General features: G+C 47.8%; 1 protein-coding gene across 2 annotated transcripts in view; it reads left to right on the top strand.

Annotated features, from left to right (window-relative positions):
• Nucleotides 1-3,214: 3,214 nt before the first annotated feature.
• The window catches only part of LOC133250479 (ultra-long-chain fatty acid omega-hydroxylase), a 35,696-nt gene continuing 14,891 nt past the window's right edge, over nucleotides 3,215-24,019 (top strand). The window contains exons 1-3 of one of the 2 annotated variants that reach the window (XM_061421775.1): nucleotides 3,215-3,404; nucleotides 16,397-16,619; nucleotides 19,876-20,020. In XM_061421775.1, coding sequence (XP_061277759.1) covers nucleotides 16,398-16,619; nucleotides 19,876-20,020 — 367 coding nt within the window. In that variant the 5' untranslated portion in view covers nucleotides 3,215-3,404; nucleotide 16,397. Of the gene's footprint in view, nucleotides 3,405-11,998; nucleotides 12,211-16,396; nucleotides 16,620-19,875; nucleotides 20,021-24,019 lie in introns of those variants that run through there. The other variant, XM_061421776.1, reaches the window with a different exon arrangement.

The following is a 24,019-nucleotide window of genomic DNA, read 5'->3' as shown; positions in this document are numbered from 1 at the left end:
AAATGTGTTTCTTATCCATTCCAAAAAAAAAAAAAATCACCCACATTTACCACCTGCTGGGGCAAGTGGGGCATCTTACATTTGTTCTAGAATTCTCTCCTTCAAGTTTTGAGCCCTCTGCCTCTTTCTGGAATTTGGGAAAGACCAGTGCCCTGATTTTTCCAAAACTCAAATTCAGGGATTTTCAGCCTCCTCCTCTGTCTTTATCTTAATCCAGACAGATGGTTTTGGATTCTGAAATTTCAGCCATTCACAATCACCTGTCACCATTTTTGCCCTGACTAGGTCTTACCTTTCTATTACTTAATAGTTTTCTCTCAGTGCTTTTCCTTTCAAGCCTTATTTATTTCAAGCAAAATTCATATTGCTGTTATTACACTCACGAGACTGGGGATTTAATGTTCAGGCCAAGTGTATTTTTTCTTCTACATATGAAGACAAATCTCTCATTTAATATAAATATATAAAATAGAAAATGAATAGAAAATGTTCCTCTGTGTGACATATAAAATTACCAGGCTTGAGTTCAGGTTCTTTTTCAGCATGAGCCACCTGTTCTCCTTGCTTGGCCCTGCAACAAACCTTTCTCTGCCTAAAATAAAATAAAATAAAATAAAAATAAGACTAGTAGACTGAATAGCTAAGGATACTTGTATCATGCTTTGGAAACCAGAGTATTTTCTGTAAGGTTCAGACTTGTAAAAATTCATTCATTCATTCATTCACTGAAAGTGTATCCTTTTCCTAGTTTGATTTAAGTATATTGACAAAGAAAACTTGTGTATACTCAGGATATTCAATGTGATTTGATATTTATTCTCATTATTCAGATTTTAGCTGGAAAACTGATACCTAACCTCATATAGTACAACCTTTTCTACCTCATGGCAAAACCCTGTGTTATATCCCTTTACTGGTGGAAATATCTGTATCTATTTTCCCCACTTGAATCTTAGTTCCATGAGGACAGATATTTGGTCTGTTTTTATTTTCTGCCATATTCCCAGCTCTAAAACAATGCTTAGAACACAGTGGGTACTTCACCGTTGTATGGACTAATTCTGAGCCAATGGCTGCTCAGCTCAGCACTGGCTAGTCTTGAGGGGGGAGGCGCACTCTTAGGAAGACCCTATTCTCAAGGAGAGACAGAGCCAAGCTAAAGCGGGACTTGCACGTGGACTGGGTAGGGAAGTCTTAGCTATCTCTGAACCAGGACATGGAATTAGCAAACAGGATTTGCTGGTGAGGGAGAAGGCTGGAAGCTTCCCGGTGGTTAATAATAGCAGTCAGCCCTTACATAGTACTTCAGTTCAGTTCAGTTCAGTCACTCAGTCATGTCCAACTCTTTGCGACCCCATGAACTGCAGCATGCTAGGCCTCCCTGTCCATCACCAACTCCCAGAGTTCACTCAAATTCATGTCCATCAAGTTGGTGATGCGATCCAGCCATCTCATCTTCTGTCATCCCCTTCTCCTCCTGCCCCCAATCCCTCCCAGCATCAGAGTCTTTTCCAATGAGTCAACTCTTCACATGAGGTGGCCAAAGTATTGGAGTTTCAGCTTTAGCATCAGTCCTTCCAAAGAACACCCAGGACTGATCTCCTTTAGAATGGACTGGTTGGATCGCCTTGCAGTCCAAAGGAAAAACCAAAGTGCTCCTTACACCTTGAAACAGGGTTTCTCAACCTGGGCCTTGTTGACTTTCTCTGCTGTGAGAGGCTCTCCGGTGTGGGCATCATAGGGTGTTTAGCAGCATCCCTGGCCTCTACCCACAAGATGCCAGTAGTACCCCAGCTCCCAGATGTGATGATCAAACGTATCTCCAGACATTGCCAAAGGTGTCTAGGGAGCAGGGATGGGGGGTGGGGGTGGGCGGCAGAATTGCCTTAGGTGAGAACAGCTTCCCTAAAGCATTCTGACAACCTTCTGAGGTGGACATATAGTAAGTGAAGAAGCATTTGAACTCTCTGCCTTCAGAGTTCACAGTCTACCACTGTGCTATACAGCTTTGCATTTGACCTTGATCCCTGGCTCTGTCTTCTGAGAGTCCAGCACTGCTCTGGGCCTGCTCCATCTCTTGGCCCTTCCATCAGGCTAACCAGACCTCCTGCCTCATCAGCCCCCTGAGCCGGGACTGGCTCACCTGCCCCTCATTAAGTCTGTAACTGCATCCAGAACTTATTTTTTTTGATAAATCAAAAGGCTTCGGAATGGTGGCCCTCCGGGGAGGAAATCTGGACATCTTTGCCCTTTCTTCAATTTCTTTATGGTTTACTACAGTTTTAACTCTGGAGCTCATTAAGAGGGGACCATTATTTTCTCATAGCTTCAGGCTTCTCTGTTTGACCTGGCCCTTGCCTGAATCTGGACAGTCTTGAGGGGAGATGTCTCCCCTCAAGCCTGCAGCCTGTACTTCAGGTTCCCTAGATGGCCTTGAAATAAGAGCTTGGGCCTTTGCTCTCCGGGGTTTTTTCTCCCCCCTTTGACAGATAGTTTTGGGGATCCAGTATGTGCAAGGTCATTTGCTTTGCTCTGGGGAGACCATGGGGAGCTGGAGGCCAGCTGTGAGTCCTCCTACCTGCCTGCCCTCTTTCCCAAATGTGGAAAGAGGGCCTCATGTCTCGAGGCTGCCTGACTCTATCCAGGCTCTTCTGGAGCAGGTGAGCTGGCCAAGGACAATATCCTAGCTGGAGAAATCGAGGTGGCTAGCAGGAGATGGGTGGAGTGGGAGGAGTAGAAAAAGAGTCTGTGGTGCCTGTTGAATCTGGAAATCTTCCTGGTTGCAGAGCCCCAGGCGGGTGGGTTGGACCCGAGATCCAGAGGGAGCAGGAGAGCTAGCTCCCAAGGGCTGTTGGAGTTTGAGGATTTCTGGGGATCCCAGAGGAGGCTCCTGGGGGCCTGCTGGTGCTGGCTTATGGACCCCTGTTCCAGCTTGGGAGCAGGCCCTGGATTAGGGCCATGAGGGGTGCTGGTATGGGAGGTGGGTCCTAGAGAGTGGTCCAGAGGGGGATAAAGGCGCCAAAGGCAGTCAGGACAGCAGGAAGCCTGATGGTTTGGGGCCTCTGGGTATCTTAAGTCTGTCTCTTCACCTGTCTCTATCTCAGCATCTTGTTCTCCATCTTTCCACCTGTCACTCTCTCTCACTGAGGCCTCCGGTGTCTTTCCCTTTCTGCTCCTGTCCACACCTCCATGTCTCCACGTCTCTCATTTTCTCCCGTCTCTGGGGGCCGCGCCTCAGTCCCCGCCCAGAGGCTGTTGAGATCGGGGGCGTGCCCGGGGCGGGCCACCCGTCCCGGCCGGCCGGCGGGGCGGCTTAAAGGGCTGGGTTGTCTGACTGTGCGGTCAGAGCCGAGGTTGCGGTTCAGGCAGATCTGGATCGAGGGCGGGAGGCCGAGACCCGCAGGGTGAGTGCGTGTGGGGAAGGGCGGGCTGTAACCTAAGAGGGGCGGCAGCCCAGCGCAGTAACCCGAGGTGCACCAGCTCTCGGGCTGGTACCACGGGTGCGAGCGGCTGAGCGCGGCGGCTGACGTGGGCACCGTGGGCCCCAGTGATCCCCAGGACCCAAGAGGGGACTGCCTGTAAGGGACTCTGGGGTGTGTGTGTGTGTGTGTGTGTGTGTGTGTGTGTGTGTATTCCCGACCGTATCTCCGACCGTCTGTGCATCTGTGTGAAGTTTCTCCTGTTGTAAGCCTAGGAGTCCTGGATACATGCTTCTCTCCGGGTTTCCATGCAGACCCAGATCTTAAGAAGGCACAGGCTCCTCATCAGGTCATTGTAGACGTATCCAAGCCCAGCCCTATGACGCCTCCTTAAGACTGATCGGGGTCACTGGGATTTCACTTCACCTTGTCTTAAAGGGAAGCCTGCATGCCGCTGGTGAACTTTTAGGCTTGTGGTTCCGCCTGGGTCACACACCTCGCAGGCATAGAGCCTCCAAGAGCCCCTCTATGAAAAGAGGATGCCTGCCTAGGTCCCCACAGTTGGCTGTGAGGATTGTGTGAGGTCCTGCTGTTGTTCCCAGCTGATGTCTGTCATATAATAAGGAAATTATGTTGCCTTGTGTCCCAGGGGTTAGAACTGGCCCGCTTGGACCACGGGGTGGCTAGCCAGCTGGGAGCACCACAAGGCAACTGAGGCCCGTCAGCTGATAAGTCTCAGGCTGGAGGTAGGAGGGAAACAGTTGGGGAGCTGGGATTTGAACAAACCAGCCCTGGCTGACCCCAAAATCCTGGGTACTTTCCGATGGCTGCCGCCTCTCGGTATAGCCCAGCTTGGGTTTCGGAGCAGTAACATTAGATCCAGACTAGTGTCCCGCCGTGACCTGAGTTTGTATCTGCAGAGGTGCTGGGATGAGTCTGGGGACATTCAGAGACTGGGACCTCATTTCTCCTCCCTGGTAAGACATGGGCATGATTCTTTAAATCCTCGAATGGCAGGGCAACAATAATGAATGTGATGGCAGTACCAACCGCCATGAGAGATACCTTAGATCAAGGACTTCTTGTCCTTGATCAAGCACTGAGCTGAGCCGATTAAAAATCGTGGAGATGTCATCTCAGCCCCAGGAAGTGGGTAATATGGTCCCTGTCTTTTGGATGAGGAAACAGGCTCCAGGAGGTGTACAGACACTCCCCTGAGGCAGAGCTTCATGGAGTCCTTTTCGAGGTGCACATCCAAGTGTGGTTACTCTGGATGGACAGAGACAACTGCAGCCCTGGAATGAGCTAGATTACTGGTGTCTTTTAAGCTTCTTTTTCTGTCAGGATTTCCTTTGGGCCAAAGTAACTGCAAGCAAATGCCTACAATATGCCCAAAGCTGTGTTGAGACTCCCCGACTTCACACCCTGAACTGCCAACTTGGCCCTGCCCTTGAAACTGCCCCCCCTGAATCTCTTTCTCAGAAGCCCAGAAATTTGGGGGTAGGCCCCCTTCTGGCTCATACCATCTGGGGCCTGGCACTTTAGAAAAGTAAGAGTTGCACCTGGGACAGCCCTTTGGCATAGATGGGGGTCACAGGGGCAGACTGTCTTGAATACAGGCTGCGAGACGGGATGGAGAGCAGGGCTGGGATGTGAGGTATTGGGGCCAGTCAGTGTTGGGTACTTGTTTGTCAGGCCACTTTGTGGGTGGGGGCAGAGGTAGGATGCATAGTACCTGTGGCTCAAGGAGAGGTAGACATATGGTTTCTGGTGGGTCAGTGTTCACATTGCTGCATTCCTTCTCAGGAGGCCACACGCCTTGAATGATGAGTCCACGTTTGCAGGCTGGGCTAACCTGACAAACCAGCGCTCCATGGGTGTGGGCTGGCTTTGGAGCCAGTCGCTGGCATCTCCATCTTCAGATAATGACCGCCCAAGTAGGGTGGGCGGGGTCACCTCTGCCACGGCAGGTCTGCCAAAGGCCTTTCTTGGCTTCTGGAATGAGATTGGGGGCTGGTGCAGAGAGGAACCGGTGTGCCAGCATCCCACATGGTCTTGAGAGTGCCAGCTTTGAATTTCTCTCACTTCCATAAAATGCTAATAGAAATAGGAATAATGGCTGAAATTTTGCATGCTATGTGCCAAGCCTTATCTCACTGAAGTGTTCCAAACATCCTTAAGGGGGAGGTCCTGTTATTATTAACCCATTTTACAGATTGGAAAATGGAAGCTGAGGATGGGGACTGGGCCCACTCCAGGCTGCTTACTTGGGGAGGGGCAGATCTGTGATTTGAATCCAAAATGCATTTTGAAGGATAATGCAACCCCCTAACACCTCTTCATTTTATTTTTAATTTTTTTTAATTGAAGTACAATATATATACCGGAAAGTGCACATTCTAGAACTGGTGTTTCCTCACAGTGAAACATGTCACCAGCACCATATTAAGAAAAGGAATAGCTGCCTGCATCCCCAAATATGCTTCTCTGCTTTTTTTGTATTCTTTTTGATTATGGTTTATCATAGGATATTGAATATAGTTCACTGTGCTATCAATTAATTAATTTTTCTTAAAAAAGAGAATTATTTTTTTTAAATTTAACTTTATTTCTTTTTAAATGGAGGATAATTGCTTTACAATGTTGTGTTGCTTTCTGCGATACATCATCATGAATCAGCCAGAGGTATACATATGTCCCTTCCATCTTGAACCTCCCTCCCACCTCGCACCCCATCCCTACCATCTAGGTTGTCAGAGAGCACCAGGCTGAACACCCTGTTATACAGCAATTTCCCATTAGCTCTCTGTTTTACATTTGGTAATGTATGTATTTCAATGCTCCCCTCCCAATTCTAGACTTTACCTTTTAGAGCAGTGTTAGGTTTAAAGAAAAATTACCCAGAAAGTACAGAGCTCCAACACCTGCCCCCCACAACTCCCTTGTTATTAACACCTCTCATCAGCATGGTGCATTTGTTACAATTTATGAACCAATATAGAACATTATAACTAATCAAAGTCCACAGTTTAAAGTAGAGTTCATTATTTGGGTTGTACAATTCACTAATTTTCACAGTTAAAACAATTTTGAGTGGTCAATATGTGCTCAGTTCAGTTCAGTTGCTCAGTCATGTCTGACTCTTTGCAACACCATGGACTGCAGCACACCAGGCCTCCCTGTCCATCACCAAATCCTGGAGTTTACCCAAATTCATGTTCATTGAGTTCATTGAGTCGGTGATGCCACCCAACCATCTCATCCTCTGTCGTCCCCTTTTCCTTCCACCTTCAATCTTTCCCAGCATCAGGGTCTTTTCAAATGAGTCAGTTTTTCGCATCAGGTGACCAAAGTATTGGTGTTTCAGCTTCAGCATCAGTCCTTCCAATAAATATTCAGGACTGATCTCCTTTAGGATGGACTGGTTGGATCTCCTTGAAGTCCAAGGGACTCTCAAGAGTCTTCTCCAACACCACAGTTCAAAAGTGTCAATTCTTTAGTGCTCAGCTTTCTTTATAGTCCAACTCTCACATCTGTACATGACTACTGGAAAAATCATAGCTTTGACTAGAAGTACCTTTTTTGGTAAATTTATTTCTCTGCTTTTTAATATGCTGTCTAGGTTGGTCACAACTTTTCTTCCAAGGAACAAGCATCTTTTAATTTCATGGCTGCAGTCACCATCTGCAGTGATTTTGAAGCCCAAAAAGATAAAGTCTGTCATTGTTTCCATTGTTTTCCCATCTATTTGCCATGAAGTGATGGGACCGGATGCCATGATCTTAGTTTTCTGAAAGCTGAGTTTTAATCCAACTTTTTCACTCTCCTCTTTCACTTTCATCAAGAGGTTCTTAAGTTCTTCACGTTCGGCCATAAGGGTGGCGTCATCTGCATATCTGAGGTTATTGATATTTCTCCCGGCAATCTTGATTCCAGCTTGTGCTTCCTCCAGCCCAGCGTTTCTCATGATGTACTCTGCATATAAGTTAAATAAGCAGGGTGACAATATACAGCCTTGACGTACCCCTTTCACGATTTGGAACCAGTCTGTTGTTCCGTGTCCAGTTCTAACTGTTGCTTCCTGACCTGCATACAGGTTTCTCAAGAGGCAGGTCAGGTGGTCTGGTGTTCCCATCTCTTTTAGAATTTTCCACAGTTTGTTGTGATCCACGCAGTCAAAGGCTTTGGCGTAAAGCCTCTGAATAAAGCAGAAGTAGATGTTGGCTTCTATTACTGCTACTTCGGAGAAGGCAATGGCAACCCACTCAGGTACTCTTGCCTGGCAAATCCCATGGACGGAGGGGCCTGGTGGGCTGCAGTCCATGGGGTCACATGGAGTCGCATGGAGTCGGACATGACTGAGCGACTTCACTTTCACTTTTCACTTTTATGCATTGGAGAAGGAAATGGCAACCCACTCCAGTGTTCTTGCCTGGAGAATGCCAGGGATGGGGGAGCCTGGTGGGCTGTCATCTCTGGGGTTGCACAGAGTCGGACACAACTGAAGTGACTTAGCAACTGCTACTTCAATATGTGCTCATATTGAAGCACATGTTGCATATAGTGTATATAATAGTGTAGGGTATAGAAAGTCAGAAAGTCCCCCAAGGTTGGAGAGGGAAAGGTGAGTCTCTCTTCTAGTCCTGCTCCAAGTTTCTCCAGTTTCCTTCCAGAGGCAGCCACCAGGATAACTTTCCCATGGGTCCTCAAACTTTGTATTGCACTTAAAAAATTGAGGCAAAATTAATCTAATATAAAATAACTAAAAATACTTTTGTGTTTAGTTATGCATTTATTTGGCTGTGCTGGGTCTTAGTTGCTGGACACAGGATCTTCGAGCTTCATTGCAACATGCAGGATGTTTTAGCTGCAGCATATGGACTCTAGTTCCCAAACTGGGGATTGAACCTGGGGCCCCTAGCATTGGGACCTGGGAATCTTAGCCATTGGACCACCAGGGATGTCCCTAAAATAACTATTTTAAAGGGAATAATCCAGTGACATTTAGTATCAATACATTCACAATGTTGTGCAATCATTACATGTATCTATTTCCAAAACATTTTCATCAGCCTGAAAGGAGATCCCATACCTATTAGCAGTCACTTCCCCTTCCCCACCCTCAGCCCCTGGCAACCACGAATCTGCTTTCTGTCTCTATGGATTTACCTACTCTGAATATCTCATATAAATCGGATTATACAATACATGGGCTTTTGTGTCTTGCTTCTTTCACTCAGCATGATATTTCTGAGGTTCATCCATGTTGTAGCATGTGTCAATGCTTCATTCCTTTATGTGGCTGAATAATATTCCACTGCAATGGCACCCCACTCCAGTACTCTTGCCTGGAAAATCCCATGGATGGAGGAGCCTCGTGGACTGCAGTCCATGGGGTCGCTAAGAATGGGACACGACTGAGCGACTTCACTTTCCCTTTTCACTTTCATGCATTGGAGAAAGAAATGGCAAACCACTCTAGTGTTCTTGCCTGGAGAATCCCAGGGACGGGGAGCCTGGTGGGCTGCCGTCCGTGGGGTCGCACAGAGTCGGACATGATTGAAGTGACTTAGCAGCAGTAGTATAGATACACCATGTGATATTTATCCACCATCAATTGATGGACATTTGGGTTGCTCCCATCTTTTGGTGGTTGTGAACAGTGTTGCTATGAATATTTGTACACAAGTATCTAAATCACTGTTTTCAATTCTTTTGGCTATACACCTCAGGCTTCCCTGATAGCTCAGTTGGTAAAGAATCTGCCTGCAATGCCGGAGACCCTGGTTCGATTCCTGGGTTGGGAAGCTCTGCTGGAGAAGGGATTGGCTACCCACTCCAGTATTCTTGGGCTTCCCCTGTGGCTCAGCTGGTAAAGAATCTACCTGCAGTGCAGGAGACCTGGGTTCAAATCCTGGGTTGGGAAGATCCCCTGAAGAAGGGAAAGGCTACCCACTTCAGTATTCTGGCCTGGAGAATTCCATGGATTCTATAGTCCATGGGGTCACAGAGAGTCAGACACAACTGAATGACTTTCACTTCACTAGGAGTGGAGGGTCATCGGGTGATTCTGTATTTAACTTTTTGTGAGACCACCGAACTGTTTCCTACAGCAGTTGCAGCACCTCAAAACTTTTTGTAGCACCTTCTTTTGGGGGAGGGGCATTAGACTGAAGTGCTCTTGTTTGAGGAACCCAGCTGAAAAAAGTAAAGGAACTCCTCACTGCACCCATTTATTGAGCTCTTCCCATTAGCATCAGATGGACCTCTTTCTTTTATTCCCATTATGTGGATGAGAAAATTGAGGCTCCCAGGGTGAGAACCAGTTGGGGACCCACAGCATGTGTGTTTTCTTCTGCAAGGAGTAGAGCTGATGTCTGCTCTGGGAAAGACTGCAGCCTGTTCCTGGCCTGGGGGATGATGAGGTGGGGAACAGGGTTTCTCTGGTCCTCCCTTTCCAGCAACCCACCTGGAGCAGGGACCTCTTTCCCAGAGATCATGCTTTATCTTGTTCCAATTTCTTCCCATTTCAATTCAGGAAGACATTTCGTTGGTTGGGATATCAGCTGGGATTTTCCTGGGTGGAGGAGGGGGCTTTTGCTGCAACTCCACTAAAGAACCCCTCAATTACCTCTGAGGGTTACTAGAAAAATGAAAGACATGCCTGACTGTGAAAGCCGCCGCATACAGCAGGTACTCAACAATTCTGTCAAGAACAAAGGAGGGGAGGTGGATGATTGCAGTAAAATGAACCGTTAGGGGCAGGGCTGGGCCTGGAGGATGAGGGGAAGTCAGCATGGGCAGAGCTGGGGGAAAGACATGCCAGGTGGAGGCAACAGCATGTGCAAAGGCTCAGAGGTAGGAATGAACTTGGCCTGTGGCTGCAGTGGCCAGAGTTGAGTGAGTCATGGGGGAAGTGGTGGGAGACACAATTGGAGGGGGTCAGTAGGGACAGGCTATACAGGGCATTGGGATCCATGGAATTAGCCTGAATTGTTTTCAGAGTAAAATAGGGGGACCATAGGAGGAAGGGGAAAGTCATGTCTGATTTAATTTTAGAAAGAGCCTTCTGGCTGCTGTGTGGAGAATAGACTGCTGGCAGACAAGGATGGAGCTCAGGGGACCAATGGGAGGAGGCTACCACAGTGGTGACATGGGTTGGAAAGACGCCGACGGAGAAAAATGAACGGAAGTGAAGGATGTTTAGGGTGGAGCTGACAACAGATTGGATGGAGGAAGAAGGAGGGAGGTAGGAGGTGAGGTGAATCTGAGGGTCTGGGGGGTACCTTTGGGGGAATATCCAGGAGTTGGCTGGCCCTACTGCGGGGCACTGAGACAAGGGAGGGACCTCAGAGATGGGTCTTGGCAGCCAGGGGAGGGGTTGAGTCTCAGGAGGCATGCAGAGAAGGTGAGGAGAGGACCACCCAGGCCCAAGCTCTAAGGAGCACCAGCATTTACAAACCGAGTGAGGAAAGCAGGGGCCAGGTCCAAAACAGACTGACAAAGGGGGTCTTTGTGGCTGAGGTGGAGAATGGGCAGGGTTCACCTCCCAAAGGGCTTTGGATGCCAGGGTTGGGGAGTGGGGAGCCATGGACAGAGTTAGACCAAGGGCATGACAAGCCTTTAGAACGGTTGTGTGTATGGTGGCTTGGATGGGAGGCAGACTGTTGGATGTGGCCCAGGTGGCCTGTTTATATATATATATATATATATATATATATATATATATATATAACATTTTATTGAAATATAGTTACTTTAAGGCTTCCCAGGTGGCACAGTGGTAAAGAATCTGCATGCCAAGCAGAAGATGCAAGAGATGAGGGTTTGATCCCTGGGTGGCGAAGATTCCGCTGGAGAAGGAACTGGCAACCCACCCCAGTATTCTTGCCTGGAAAATCCTATGGACAGAGGAGTCTGGTGGGCTACAGTCCACGGTGTTGCAGAGAGTTGGACACGACTTAGTGACTAAACCACCACCATAGTTACTTTACAATGTTGCATTTGCTTCTGCTGTACAGCAAAGTGAATCAGCTATATTGATACATATATGTAGATCCACTCTTTTTAAAATTCTTTTCCCATATAGGTCATTATAGAGCACTGAGTAGAGTTCCCTGTGATATACAGTAGGTCCTTCTAAGTTATTGATTTTATATGTAATAGTGTGTATGCTGCTGCTGTTAAGTCGCTTCAGTCGTGTCTGACTCTATGTGACCCCATAGACCGGCAGCCCAACAGGCTCGGCCGTCCCTGGGATTCTCCAGGCAAGAATACTGGAGTGGGTTGCCATTTCCTTCTCCAATGCATGAAAGTGAAAAGTGAAAGTGAAGTCGCTCAGTCGTGTCCGACTCTTAGCGACCCCATGGACTGCAGCCTACCAGGCTCCTCCATCCATGGGATTTTCCAGGCAAGAGTACTGGAGTGGGGTGCCATCGCCTTCTCCGAATAGTGTGTATATGTCAATTCTAATCTTTCAATTTATCCCATCCCCCTTCCCTCTGGTGTCCATCGTTGTTCTTGTTCAATCATGATGTCGTATCTGACTCTTTGTGACCTCATAGACAGTAGCATGCTAGGCTTCCCTGTCTTTCACTATCTCCTGGAATTTGCTCAGACTCATGTCCATTGAGTCGGTGATGCCATCCAACCATCTCATCCACTGTCGCTCCCTGCTCTTCCTGCCCTCAATCTTTCTCAGCATCAGAGTTTTTTTCTAATGAGTTGGCTCTTCACACCAAGTTGCCAAAGTATTGGAGTATAGTACTGGAGCTTCAGCTGATGTCCATAGGTGAATATATTGAATCCACACCCCACCCCCAGGAGTCTTGGACCTGCCAGTATGGTGACTTGGACCCCAGCATTCCACTCAAGACTACACACAGGAGTGGTCAAACCTGATGGACTCAGAGATCATCTCTTACAGCCACCCCCATTTCCAGATGGGGGAACTTGGGGTGACAGTTAAAGCCAGGCAGTGGAAGAGTCAGGATTAGAACCCAGCTGCTTACAGTGTGTGTGTGTGTGTGTGAGTGTGTATGTGAGTGTGTATGTGAGTGTGTGTGTGAGTGTGTGTGTGTGTGAGTGTGTGTGTGTGTGTGTGTGTGTGTGTGCGTGCACGCACTTGTTTAGTAAGAAAGCCCCCTTTGTCCCCCTAGGTTCCACTTTTCAATCTGGCCTTTGTGAAAGCCTCTCAGATATTCCTCCTCTGAAAGGCCTTCCTGGACCACTGCTGGACATGACTGAAGCAACTTAGCATGCATGTACTCAACCACTAGCTGGCTTCCTGGTATCGCTGGGAAAAATCATTAGCCAGTGAAATCAGTAAAGAAATAAATACCCATGGCTACTTCCTGCAGAGCAAGTCATGGGAGTCGTCCATGGGAGAGGTGGCCCACAGTAGTGGCCCTAATTTAGAGCTTGTGCCTGGGACTTGTGATTTGGAGCTCTCTGTGTTTCATTAGGGAGGGTTGCTTACTCCCCACCCTTTCCTCTTTCCCTTCTTCTCTACCTCCTCAGCCTTCCAGAGGACATATTGCCTACATCAGTCTGTCTGTATTTTTAAAAGAAAAAAATTTTGATGCTGACCATTTTTAAAGTCTTTATTGAATTTGTTACAAAATTGCATGCATGTGTGCATGCTCAATTGTGTCTGACTCTTTGCGACCCTTTGGACTGTAGCCCACCAGGCTCCTCTGTCCATGGGATTTTCCAGGCAAAAATATTTGAGCGGGTTGCCATGCCCTCCTCCAGGGGATCTTCCCAACACAGGGATCAAACCCGCATCTCCTGTGTCTTCTGCATTACAGGCAGATTCTTTACCTGCCGAGCCATTGGGGAAGCCCCTGTTACAACATTGCTTCTGTTTCAAGTTTTGGCTTTTTGACTATGAGGCATGTGAGATCTTAGGCCCCTGACCAGGGATTGAACCCGCACCCCCTGTGTTGGAAGACAAAGTCTTAACCACTGGACTGCCAGGGAAGTCCTTGTCTGTATTTTTGAAAGGAATTTTAATTGTGGTAAAATACACAAAACATTTACCATCTTAATCATTTTAAGTGTATAGTTCAGTGGTATTAAGTACATTCACATCATGGTGAAATCGTCATCACCAACCATCTCCTGAATTTTACATCTTCCCTAGTTAAAACCCTGGATCTGTTAAACACTAAATTCCTGTTCCCTCCCCCAGGCTCTGGTAACTATCATCCTACTTTCTGTGTCTATGAATTTGACCCCTCCAGGGACCTCATTTGAGGATATCATACATTATTTGCCCTCCTGTGTCTTGCTTATTTCCTTTAGCATAATGTCATCAAGGTTCATTGATGTTATAGCATGTGTGATAATTTCCTTCCTTTTAAAGGCTGCATAATATTCTACTGTGAGGTTTCCAGGTGGTGCTAGAGGTAAAGAACCTGCCTGCTAATGCAGGAGACATAAATGATTAAGGTTTGATCCCTGGGTTGGGAAGATCCTCTGGAGAAGGGCATGGCAACCCACTCCAGTATTCTTGCCTGGAGAATTCCATGGACAGAGGAGCCTGGTGGGCTACGGTCCATGGAGTCACAAAGAGTGGGACATGACTAAAGAGACAGCACACACACATGCAATATTCCACTGTATGAATGGATCACATTAAAAAACAGTTTATTTTGTGTTTGGGTGTAGCCAATTAACAATGTTGTGACAGTTTTAGGTGAACAGGGAAGGGATTCAGTCATACATACAGTGTAGCCCTTCTCTCCCAACTCCCCTCCCATCCAGGGTGCCACATAACATTATGAGCAGAGTTCCATGTACTACCCAGTAGGTCCCTGTTGGTTGTCCGTTTTAAATACAGCAGAGTGTACATGTGAATGGATCACATTTTATTTATCCATTCTTTAATTGACAGATGGTTGGGTTGCTTCCACTTTTTGCCTATTGTGAGTAGTTCTTTCATGAACATGAGTGTACATATATCTATCTGAGTCTCTGCTTTCACTTCTTTTGAGGATCTACCCAGAAGTGGGATTGCTAGAACATATGGTAATTCTATGTTTAATTTTTTTTTGAGGAACAACCATAATGTTCTCCATTTTCCATTCTCTCCAGCAATGCATAGGTTTCCAGTTTCTTCACATCCTTGCAAACACTCTGGCTGGTGGAAGAGCCAGTCAGTCAGAGCCCCTAGTGGGGGGCACCCCTGGCAGAGGTGGGGGAGGTGGAGGACACAGGTGAGAACTTGCACTGCAAGGTTCCTTTAGCTGTGCTGTCCAAGGAGGTAGGGGCACAGAGGGAACCCTTGGCTCATAGGACAGAGTGGAAGAGATCGATGAGAGCAGGACTTGAGCATTTTGAGCAATTGCCTTGATGTTGTCTGACATCCATGGGCCCTCAAACGTGAGTGAAGCTGGCCTTGGTGGGGGATTCAGGGGGCCTCTGCCTGCTCCCTGTCCCCCTTGAATTAGAGGCACTGAGCTTGAATTGTCTTGACAATGGAAAGAATGGCAGGGCTTGCCTCCAAGGATTGCGTTAAGGTTCCAAGAAATGAGGTGCCACCCAGATGGCATGTAGTACGTGCTCCATACCGGCTCACTGTGTTACTAATATTACTGCTACCCACCCACGCTGCTTTGGTTTCTTCAGGGCAAGGATTTGAGTGCAAATAGTTTATTTGAGAAGTGATCACAGAAAAGACCAGTAAGTGGGGGAGGAAGTGAACCCCAAAGAATTGCAAACGGGGACTCAAACAAATACATATACATCCATGGTCATAGCAGCACATATCACAGTAGCCACAAAGGTGGAAACAGGGACTTCCCTGAAGGTCCAGTGGTTAAGACTCTGCTTCCAATGTAGGGGGCAAGTGTTCGATCCCTGGTGGGGGAACTAAGATGCTACATGTGTGGCCAAAATGAAACAAAATAAAACAAAAACCATCCTAAATCTCCAACAGTTGAATGGATAAACAAAATGTGCTACATTCTTACAAAGAACTATTACTAGCAGTACAAGAAATGAACCACCGATACATGTTACAAGGTAATGAACTTTGAAAACGTGCTGAGTGAAGAAAGCTACAAAAGATGTAAAAGGTTGCAGCGTTTGATTCCATTTGTATGAAATGTCCAGAACAGACAAAAAGATTAGTGATTGCCAGGGGTGGGCGGAGGGGAGAGTGGACTGCTGATGGGGACGGGGTCTCCTTTTGGGGTGATTTGAGTCTGAGTGAACTCCGGGAGTTGGTGATGGACAGGGAGGCCTGGCGTGCTGCGATTCATGGGGTTGCAAAGAGTTGGACACGACTGAGCGACTGAACTGAACTGAACTGAACTGAAGTGTTTCGGAACTAGGTTAGAAGTGGTGGTTGCACAGCGCTGTGAATGCCAGTGACTTGCTCACTAAAAAAAAAAAAAAAAAAAAGGTTCATTTTATATCATGTGGATTTCACCTCAATTAAAGGTTGAAGAGGGAAGTAAGACAGGGTAAAGGAGGTAACTTATAAAGAAAGTCTTTCTCGTGGGCAGCTGGAGTCCTGCTGGAGAACCTTAGTAACACATGTAGAACCACATATCGGTCATTGCACTAAAAGAAAGAGCCGGAGCTCATCAGTCATTGGTTAAAACTCATCAGCAAAGCTCATCAGTCATTGATTGAGACTCATCAGCAATGCTCATCAGTCATTGGTTGAGAGCTCCTTTCAGAAGGGAGGAGGGGAGGAAGTTTGTTTTAATTTTCTAACACTCTGGCCAGCTGTGCATTGGCAGGAAGGATGCTCTGCAAAGTCAAGGCTGAGGGCATATAGAGGGGCCAGCTGGGTGGAGCTCCTCCTCCTTGGGGGAGGAAGCGTCCTTGGCGCCTGGGACTTACATGTATTAGTATGCCAGGCATATCATGCTTCGGTCCACAGGTCATTGTGTGTATATGGCACACCCATGGCCGGAGGGTGGTTCCCACCTTCACTGACCCCCATCCCATTTGTCCCCCCCCAGGATGCTGCCCATCACAGAGCAACTGCTGCACCTCCTGGGATTGGAGAAGACGGCGTTCCGTTTGTATGCTGTGTCTGGGCTCCTTCTCACCCTGCTCTTCTTCCTCTTCCGTCTGCTGCTGCAGTTCCTGAGGCTCTGCTGGGGTTTCTATATCACCTGCCGCCGACTACGCTGCTTCCCCCAGCCACCCCGGCGCAACTGGCTGCTGGGCCACCTGGGCATGGTGGGTGTGGCTGGGCAGGTTTGCCGGGTGGGCCAGGGCAGGTACAGGTATTCAGTAAGGATGATGGCCCTGCTGGCTTCCCTTATCCCCTCAAGAATCTGGTTGGAGCCATAAACAGACCCATTTTACAGGATCTGAGTGAGACTGAGGTTCAGAGAGGGCAAGCAGTTTACCCAAGGTCACACAGCTTGGACGAGGCAGAGCTGACTCTAAAGTTCTCTCTATAATTCCAGGCTATTGCTATAGCAACAGGCATCAGTGCTTATGAAATCCCAGGAAAGGAGAGTGGGAGGTATCCTTGTAGACTTCATTGCTTCACCTGAACCCAGTGTGGTTTCATGAACTTGCTCATTCTCTTTAATGCTGTGGTCCCAGGTGAGGATTTCAGCCCTTTTCTTTCATTTCTTTTCTTATTTCACATATATATTCCAAGTATTAGTTCAGGCACTTTATACGTATTAACTCATTTAGTCCTCTTGACAGTCCTAGAAGGTAGGTCCAGCAACTATCTCCTTATTTTTTTTTTCTTCTGGAGAATACTGTGGCACAGAGAGGTTAAGTTAAGTAGCTGGCCCTCGGCCACACAGCTTGTAAGTGGCAGAGTCTGGGTTCAAACCTGTGCTGTCTAGTCCCAGTATGCCTGATCTTAGCTCTCTACTCTTGCCCATCTGGCTTCTGGATGAGAAAGGCTGGACTTTTCTAAATGCACTTCAGAGGTTGTAAGAGAGAAATTCAGACTCCCGAGGGTGCCAAGACTGGGGGGCCTCAGAGTCCAGCCCCTATTTCCCTGCTGGACTCACCTGGTTCCCCTTCCAGCCCTAAATGAAGCTGAGGGACAGCTTCATTGTGGAGACCTTCCGAATTAAAGCCTTATGCTGAACTTGGAGGACTTTGGGGAGGCAGTTTGGGGCGGTGGTCATCAGCATGGACTTGCCTCTCTCGACCATGAGCTGCCTGTGTGACCTTGAGAAGCTTCTTCACCTCCCTGTACTTCATCTGCATTGTGGAAATAGGATCATGTCTGATAACCCCGTGAGAGTGTTCCAACGATTCTTGAAGTCATTTCTGTGGCATGCTTGGTTCTGGGCCTGCTACACAGAGGTGGGTGTCTGCTCTTCACTCCGGGGTCCTGCAGAGACTGAAAGGAGCAAGTGATTCTAGATGTCTTTTAGATACTGCTTGGAGTAAGTGTCTCAGGAGAAGGAAGGAGGAAACACATGTCCATTCAATAGTGCAAAATACATTCATTTTACTTGGTTTTGGGAATTACCTTCCTGGAGCCAGCACTTACCAAGTTTTGCCTCTTTGTACCTGAATCATCTCCCTCTCTTCTGTTCTCCGAGCCCTGCTCAGGCCTCCTTTCTCCTCTTTTGCTGTTCCATGGTCCAGACTCCTTCCTGAGCTTCTGCTTTCCTTCTCACCCCTCTGGTTCATCCCTCATCCAGGCTCCAGAAAGATTCCTGAATCCCACCGTGTTCCTCCCCTGCTCACACACCCTCCAGGCTCCCCACTGCTGTCCTGAGAAACTCCTAACTCCTCAGCTGGAGTTCAAGTCCCTTTAGACTCTCACCCTCACCCTCCTCACCTGTTCCATGGTTTCCCTCTAGTCTAATAGAATGACTTCCTGTTCCATGAACAAGCTCTGCCTTTCCATCTCCATGACCTTTGCCAAAACTGCCCTCTGCCAAGAATATCTTTCCCTGTCAGATGAACTTCTGCTCATTTTCCATGCCCCATATCCAGCCTTACTCCAGGAAGCCCTCTGGCATGATGGTGGTCCTGAAAGTGATGGCCAGGCCCTGCTGCCACGGGTGGTAGGCCAGGGCCAGCTCTGAAGTTCAACCTCGATCCCATGGGCCCATCCTGGGGCTGAGAGATCTGGATAATGCCGTAGTCTCCCTTGGGTGTGGACAGGCTCAGGGCTGAACTTGACCCAGAAGGAGAGGCAGAAATCAGAGAAGAGTCATTCATTCATTCTAAAATTTCTGGGCCCTGCCATTCACCAGGCACTGGGTTAGGTCTTTTGTATTTGAGCTCTCCCAGTTCTCATAGGTTATGAGATAGGGATGGACCTGCCCTACATTTTGGATTTGATCTTTGGGGCTCAAAGAGGTCGAGTGACTTGCCCAAGGTCACACAGCTGCTGAGGATGGGTTTGAGCTCAGATCCACCTGATACTGAGCCTGAAGAGCTCTGCCTCATAGAGCATGTTGGTTAAGAGCAGGTGTTTTGGAGCTTGGGGGGCCTAGGTTCAAATCCTGCCTTCACCACTGTGGCAGGTGATGCCACTGTCTGTTCACATCCTCTCTGCCCATTTCTGGCTGCAAGGAGCTGACTTGCCTGTGTTCTAGGGCTTTCTCTAGCTGTAACCCACTCTGCCTGGGTGGACTGTTAGCTTGTGAATTAATGCCCCAGGATAGCCCTCAGTCAGTGACTATGGGACTAAAGGAGCTGGTATAAAACATCCCTGCCCCCTCACCCTCAAATGGTTGGTGGGTTGACCCTGAGATGGATGTCCCCCAAGAGGTCCCCAGTGGGAATGAGCCCCAGTTGCCCATGGGGATAATTCCCTTGCTGATTCTTTACTGGCTGCCTTTTCTGTCTATCTCACTCCCCCTCTCCTTACCCATGTTTTGGGGGATTACCCTCCCAAGTAAACTGCTTGCCCTAGAACCCTTGTCTTTCTGCTTCTAGGGGAGCCCAAATGAAGACAGTCCCTTACTCACCTGTAACTTAACACAAGTCATTTGACCCTACTGAGTAAAGTAAAATGGGGGAAATAGTAGTATCTACGTGATAGGGTTTTTGTGTGGGTTGAACATACGAGTATATGAAAAATGCCCATGGCAGTGCCCAACACTGCAAACATGTGTATGTGTTAGAACAATACCAGTGATATTTTATTACAAACAAAAATACTCAATAAATGCTAATCATTATCATTATTGTGTTTGCTGTTACTGGTTTTATTTCTTGAGCACCAGCTGTGTGTCAAGCCCTGTGCTAGGACTCATTCATGTTGCTGTTTCATAAATTGTCTCAATTGTCCTCAGAAGGGGAGTTGATTCCCTCCCCCCCGCCCACCACCCCAGTTTTAAGCTGAGGGAATGTAGGCTCATCGAGGTGCAGCAGACTGTCTACAATCACACAGCCCTTCCTGGTTTCTTTTGAGGGCAGAGGAAGTGGTAGGAGGGAAGGGCCAAGGGAAACCAGGGCTGGGTACCATCTCACTACCTTTCTCTACCACCACCTACAGTATCTCCCAAATGAGAGAGGCCTCCAAGATGAGAAGAAGGTGCTGGATGACATGCACCATGTGATCCTCGTGTGGCTAGGGCCTGTCCTGCCACTGGTGGTTCTGGTGCACCCTGACTACATCAAGCCACTGGTGGGCGCCTCAGGTAGGTGGGCTGGGCCTCTGATTGATGAGTAAACCCTCAACTCCCACAGCCTACCAGGGTTTCTAAGTAGGTAGGCTATCCAGAGGAAAGGCCGTTTGAGTAGGGCTTTGAAGTATGAATAGGAGTTTACCAGAGCTGACTCACAGATAATGAGAACAGCAAGGGAAAAGAGGTGACAATATCTAAAAGTCCCGGGAACTTTGATAGGATGTTCACTCCTCAAAGTCAGAGCAAACATGTTCAGATAGGCAGTTGTTTTGCCTAAGCTTTTGTTAAATGGTTGTTGCTTAATTTTAAGCCACGGCACTCCCATCACTTGGGTTCTGACACTCCCACTGTGGCTATCCAAATCTGCAGCCTGTTCTGTTAACCTAGGCTGACTGGTGGAGAGGGAAAAGTAGAAAGATTGCCTCTCCCTTCTGCATTCCACATCTATCCCAGGGTTAGGATTCCCAAGTGCTCCTGGGGAGCTCTTGCTCAGCCTTCATTATGCAGCTCGAATAACCCCCTCCTCCTGGAAACCTCCCTTGATTCCCCACACAGACCATAGCTCTTTCCTCTGAACTCTTCCATTCTCACTCCTAACCATTTAGGGCTGAGTTATCTGTGTCCAGCATTCTATCTTCCTCATAAGTGAGTCTCTAGGCACCCAGGGTGGCCTCAGATGTACCTGGGCATCTCCAGAGGCATCAGGGGATGTTTGAGAGAAGAGGGATGGGAAATAAAGAGCTCCAGGAATTTTAGGACCTCTGGCTTCAGCTTTGGCCTCTGCAAACACACTTCTGGAGACCACCTTCAGGGTGGCCCCTGGAGCCATGAAGGCGAAAGGGGCTGTCATTCTTCTCAGCTCTGCCCTTCTCCTGCTTCTGTATCCCCCACTGTTGCATGTGTAAGGGAATGTGCTCAGTCGCTCAGTTGTGTCTGACTCTTTGCAACTCCATGGACTGTAGCCCGCCAGGGTCCTCTGTCTATGGGGTTTCCCAGGCAAGGATACTGGAGTGGGTTGCCATTTCCTCTTCCAGGGGATTGAACCCACATCTCCTGCATTGGCAGGTGGATTATTCACCACTGTGCCACCTGAGAAGCCTCTTGCAGGGGAATAACCATCCCCATAGAACAAAGAGGGAAAATCAGACTCTGGGGGGAGGGGAGCAGTGACACTTCCAAGGGATGGACACCAAGTTGTGGAAAAGAGGCCTGGACCAGGACTTGGGTGGGTTGGGTTTGAATCCAGGCTGGAGCATGTATGCTATGTGACCCAGTGATTTATTTAGCTTCAGGCTTCAGCTTCTGATCTATTAAATGGGGCAGCTGTGAAGACTCAGTAAGATAGTGTTGGGTAGGTGCTAAATAAGGCTTTCTTCTCTTCTGCCTTTAAAAATTTTTATTTTAATTGGAGGATAATTGCTGTACAATATTGTGTTGGTTTCTGCCATAAATCAACAAGACTCTGCCTTTTAAATCTTTTTTTTTCCTTTCTTTCCCACTCCCCCTCCCTATCACCTCAGAGCATCTGTTTTCTGAATGTCATCCTGCATGATTGTGAGACCCCCTCTGCAAGTAGACCAGGCAGTAGAGCCCCCACCATAAGCTTAGCACTTGATGGGACTTTCCCAGAGGTCCAGCGGTTAAGACTCCACTCCCCGATGCAGGGGGCGTGGTTTCAATCCCTAGTCTGGGAACTAAGGTTCCGCATGCAGTGGAGAGCAGCCAAAAATAAACAAAGGAAAAATTAAGCTTAGCACTTTAGTCCGATGCTCAGGTCTCTTCCCTTCCTCTCCCTTCTGCCCTCTCAGGACTGGCAGGAAATCCTTTGCCTCACCCACAGGAGGAACCAGATGGGAGACTGCAGTTCAGGGAGGGTGGGGCTGTGAGTCAGGAGAAGCAGCCTGGAGTCGGGTCTCCTGGCCCCAGGAAGTCCAGGCCCCTCTGTGCCTGCTTATCTCATATTAGACAGGCCTGGCCCCAAGTTTCAGATTCCAATGTCTAGGGACCACATCTGGGGGTGGGGGTGGAGAGGGGCTTGCTCTTCTGGGCTTAAACCCACACAGCTGATGAAAGCCATGGCTCCTCCTTGAACCTCTGTTTCTTTATCTTCCAAGAGATGTTTGTGATAGAGATAGAAGGTAGGTAAAAATGCTTTCTAGAATGACAAAGCAGGATATATAGCCATATAACTGTAGCTTTGTTTTTATATACTCATTTCTAAAATTGAGCTGTAATCACATACAGTATAATTATTTATGTTAAAGTGGAAGGTATTTAGTGCATCATAGTTGTGCAATCATTCACCCTCCCTAGTTTCAAAACCTTTTTAATCACCCCATAAAACACCCCATAGCTATGAAGTTGCCATCTCTCATTCCTTTCTCTTTTTGACACTGGTACATACTTTCTGTCCCCATGGACTTTCTTTTCTGGACATATCATAAGAAAGGAGTTATACAACATAGGGTCTTTTGCAACTGACTTCTTTTATGCTGAATAATGTTTTTGAGGTTCAGCCACACTGTAACACTGACCAGGACTTCATTCCTTTTTTAAGGCTGAGTAATATTTCATTTATGGATATATGGATATACCACATTTGTTTATCCATTCATCTGCTGATAAACATCTGGGTTGTTTCTGCCTTTCGACTGTTATGAATAAGAGTGCTAGGAACATGTGTGTACAAGTTTTGGACATATGTTTTCATTTCTCTTGGGCAGATACCTCGTTGTAGAATTGTGGGGTCATATGGGGCTTTCCAGGTGGCTCAGTGGAGAATCCACCTGCCAATGCAGGAGACACAGGACACACGAGTTCAACCCCTGGGTCAGGAATGTCCCCTGGAGAAGGAAGTGGCAACCCACTCCAGTATTCTTGGCTGGAAATCCCAGGGACAGAGGAGCCTGGGGGGTTACAGACCACGAGGTCGCAAAGAGTCAGACACAAGGAAGCACACATGTACGCTGATGGGAATTTTATGTTTAACTTTTCAGGGAGCCGCCAAACTGTTTTCCATGGTTCCTATGCGTTCATGTTTCCCTATTAGGCTCCTCCTGTGAGCTGGGGACTGAGATTTTTCGTCTCACAAATTCTTGATACCACTGAGCAATAATTATAATCACAGTAGTATCCCAGGTGGCTCAGTGGTAAAGAATCCACCTGCCAATGTAGGAGACACAGGAGACACAGGTTCAAACCCTGGATCAGGAAGATACCCTGAGGAAGGAAATGGCAATCCAAATAGAGAAAATAGAGCAGTCCCGCCTGCCTCATGGCAACCCTACAAAAACTCAATGAATTCTTTCTCCTGGCACTCAGTAGGTGCTCATTAAATATTTCTGCATATAAATGAATTAACCAACTGTCGGCTACTTTTCATGGAGAAGGAAATGGCAACCCACTCCAGTATTCTTGCCTGGGAAATCTCAGGGACAGAGGAGCCTGGCGGGCTATGTCCATGGAGTTGCAAAGAGTCGGACATAACTGAGCAACTGAGCACACACACACACAGCAAAAACAGCCATGCATGCTAAGTTGCTTCAGTCGTGTCCGACTCTTTAAGACCCCATAGACTTTAGGAAATGAGACAGGAGCACCAGTGTACAAAGTGAAGGAGCTTGTGTTTTATCCTGGGGGTGTTAGGAAGCCATGGGAGGTGTTTGAGCAGGACAGCCATTATACAGGTTCATGTGTCAGAAAGAGCCCTAAAGGGCCTAGCCTGGAGTCCAGAGCCCAGAGAGGAGAGACGAGACTTCCACCTCCCCATCCAAAGCTGCCTCTTCCCAGAAGTCTGCCTTGACTTATAGCAGCCCTTTCTTTGTGACTCCCTCTACTCCTGGCATACATTCTACCTGCTTGCATGGTGTGCCTCTGCTTCCCTTTTCTACCACACCCAGAGCTCCACCAGGCAGGGCGTGGAGCTGAGCCATCTCTGGGTCCTCAGCATCGCTCATCATGGGTTGGGCACAAAAGGGTGGTGGAAGAGGTTTGTTGAATGGGAGAATGAGT

Source organism: Bos javanicus, chromosome 7 (assembly GCF_032452875.1).
Source record: "Bos javanicus breed banteng chromosome 7, ARS-OSU_banteng_1.0, whole genome shotgun sequence".
In the NCBI taxonomy this organism is placed as follows: Eukaryota; Metazoa; Chordata; class Mammalia; order Artiodactyla; family Bovidae; genus Bos; species Bos javanicus.
The sequence above is the reverse complement of the archived record's forward strand: the minus strand, read 5'-3'. Positions and strand labels throughout refer to the sequence as shown.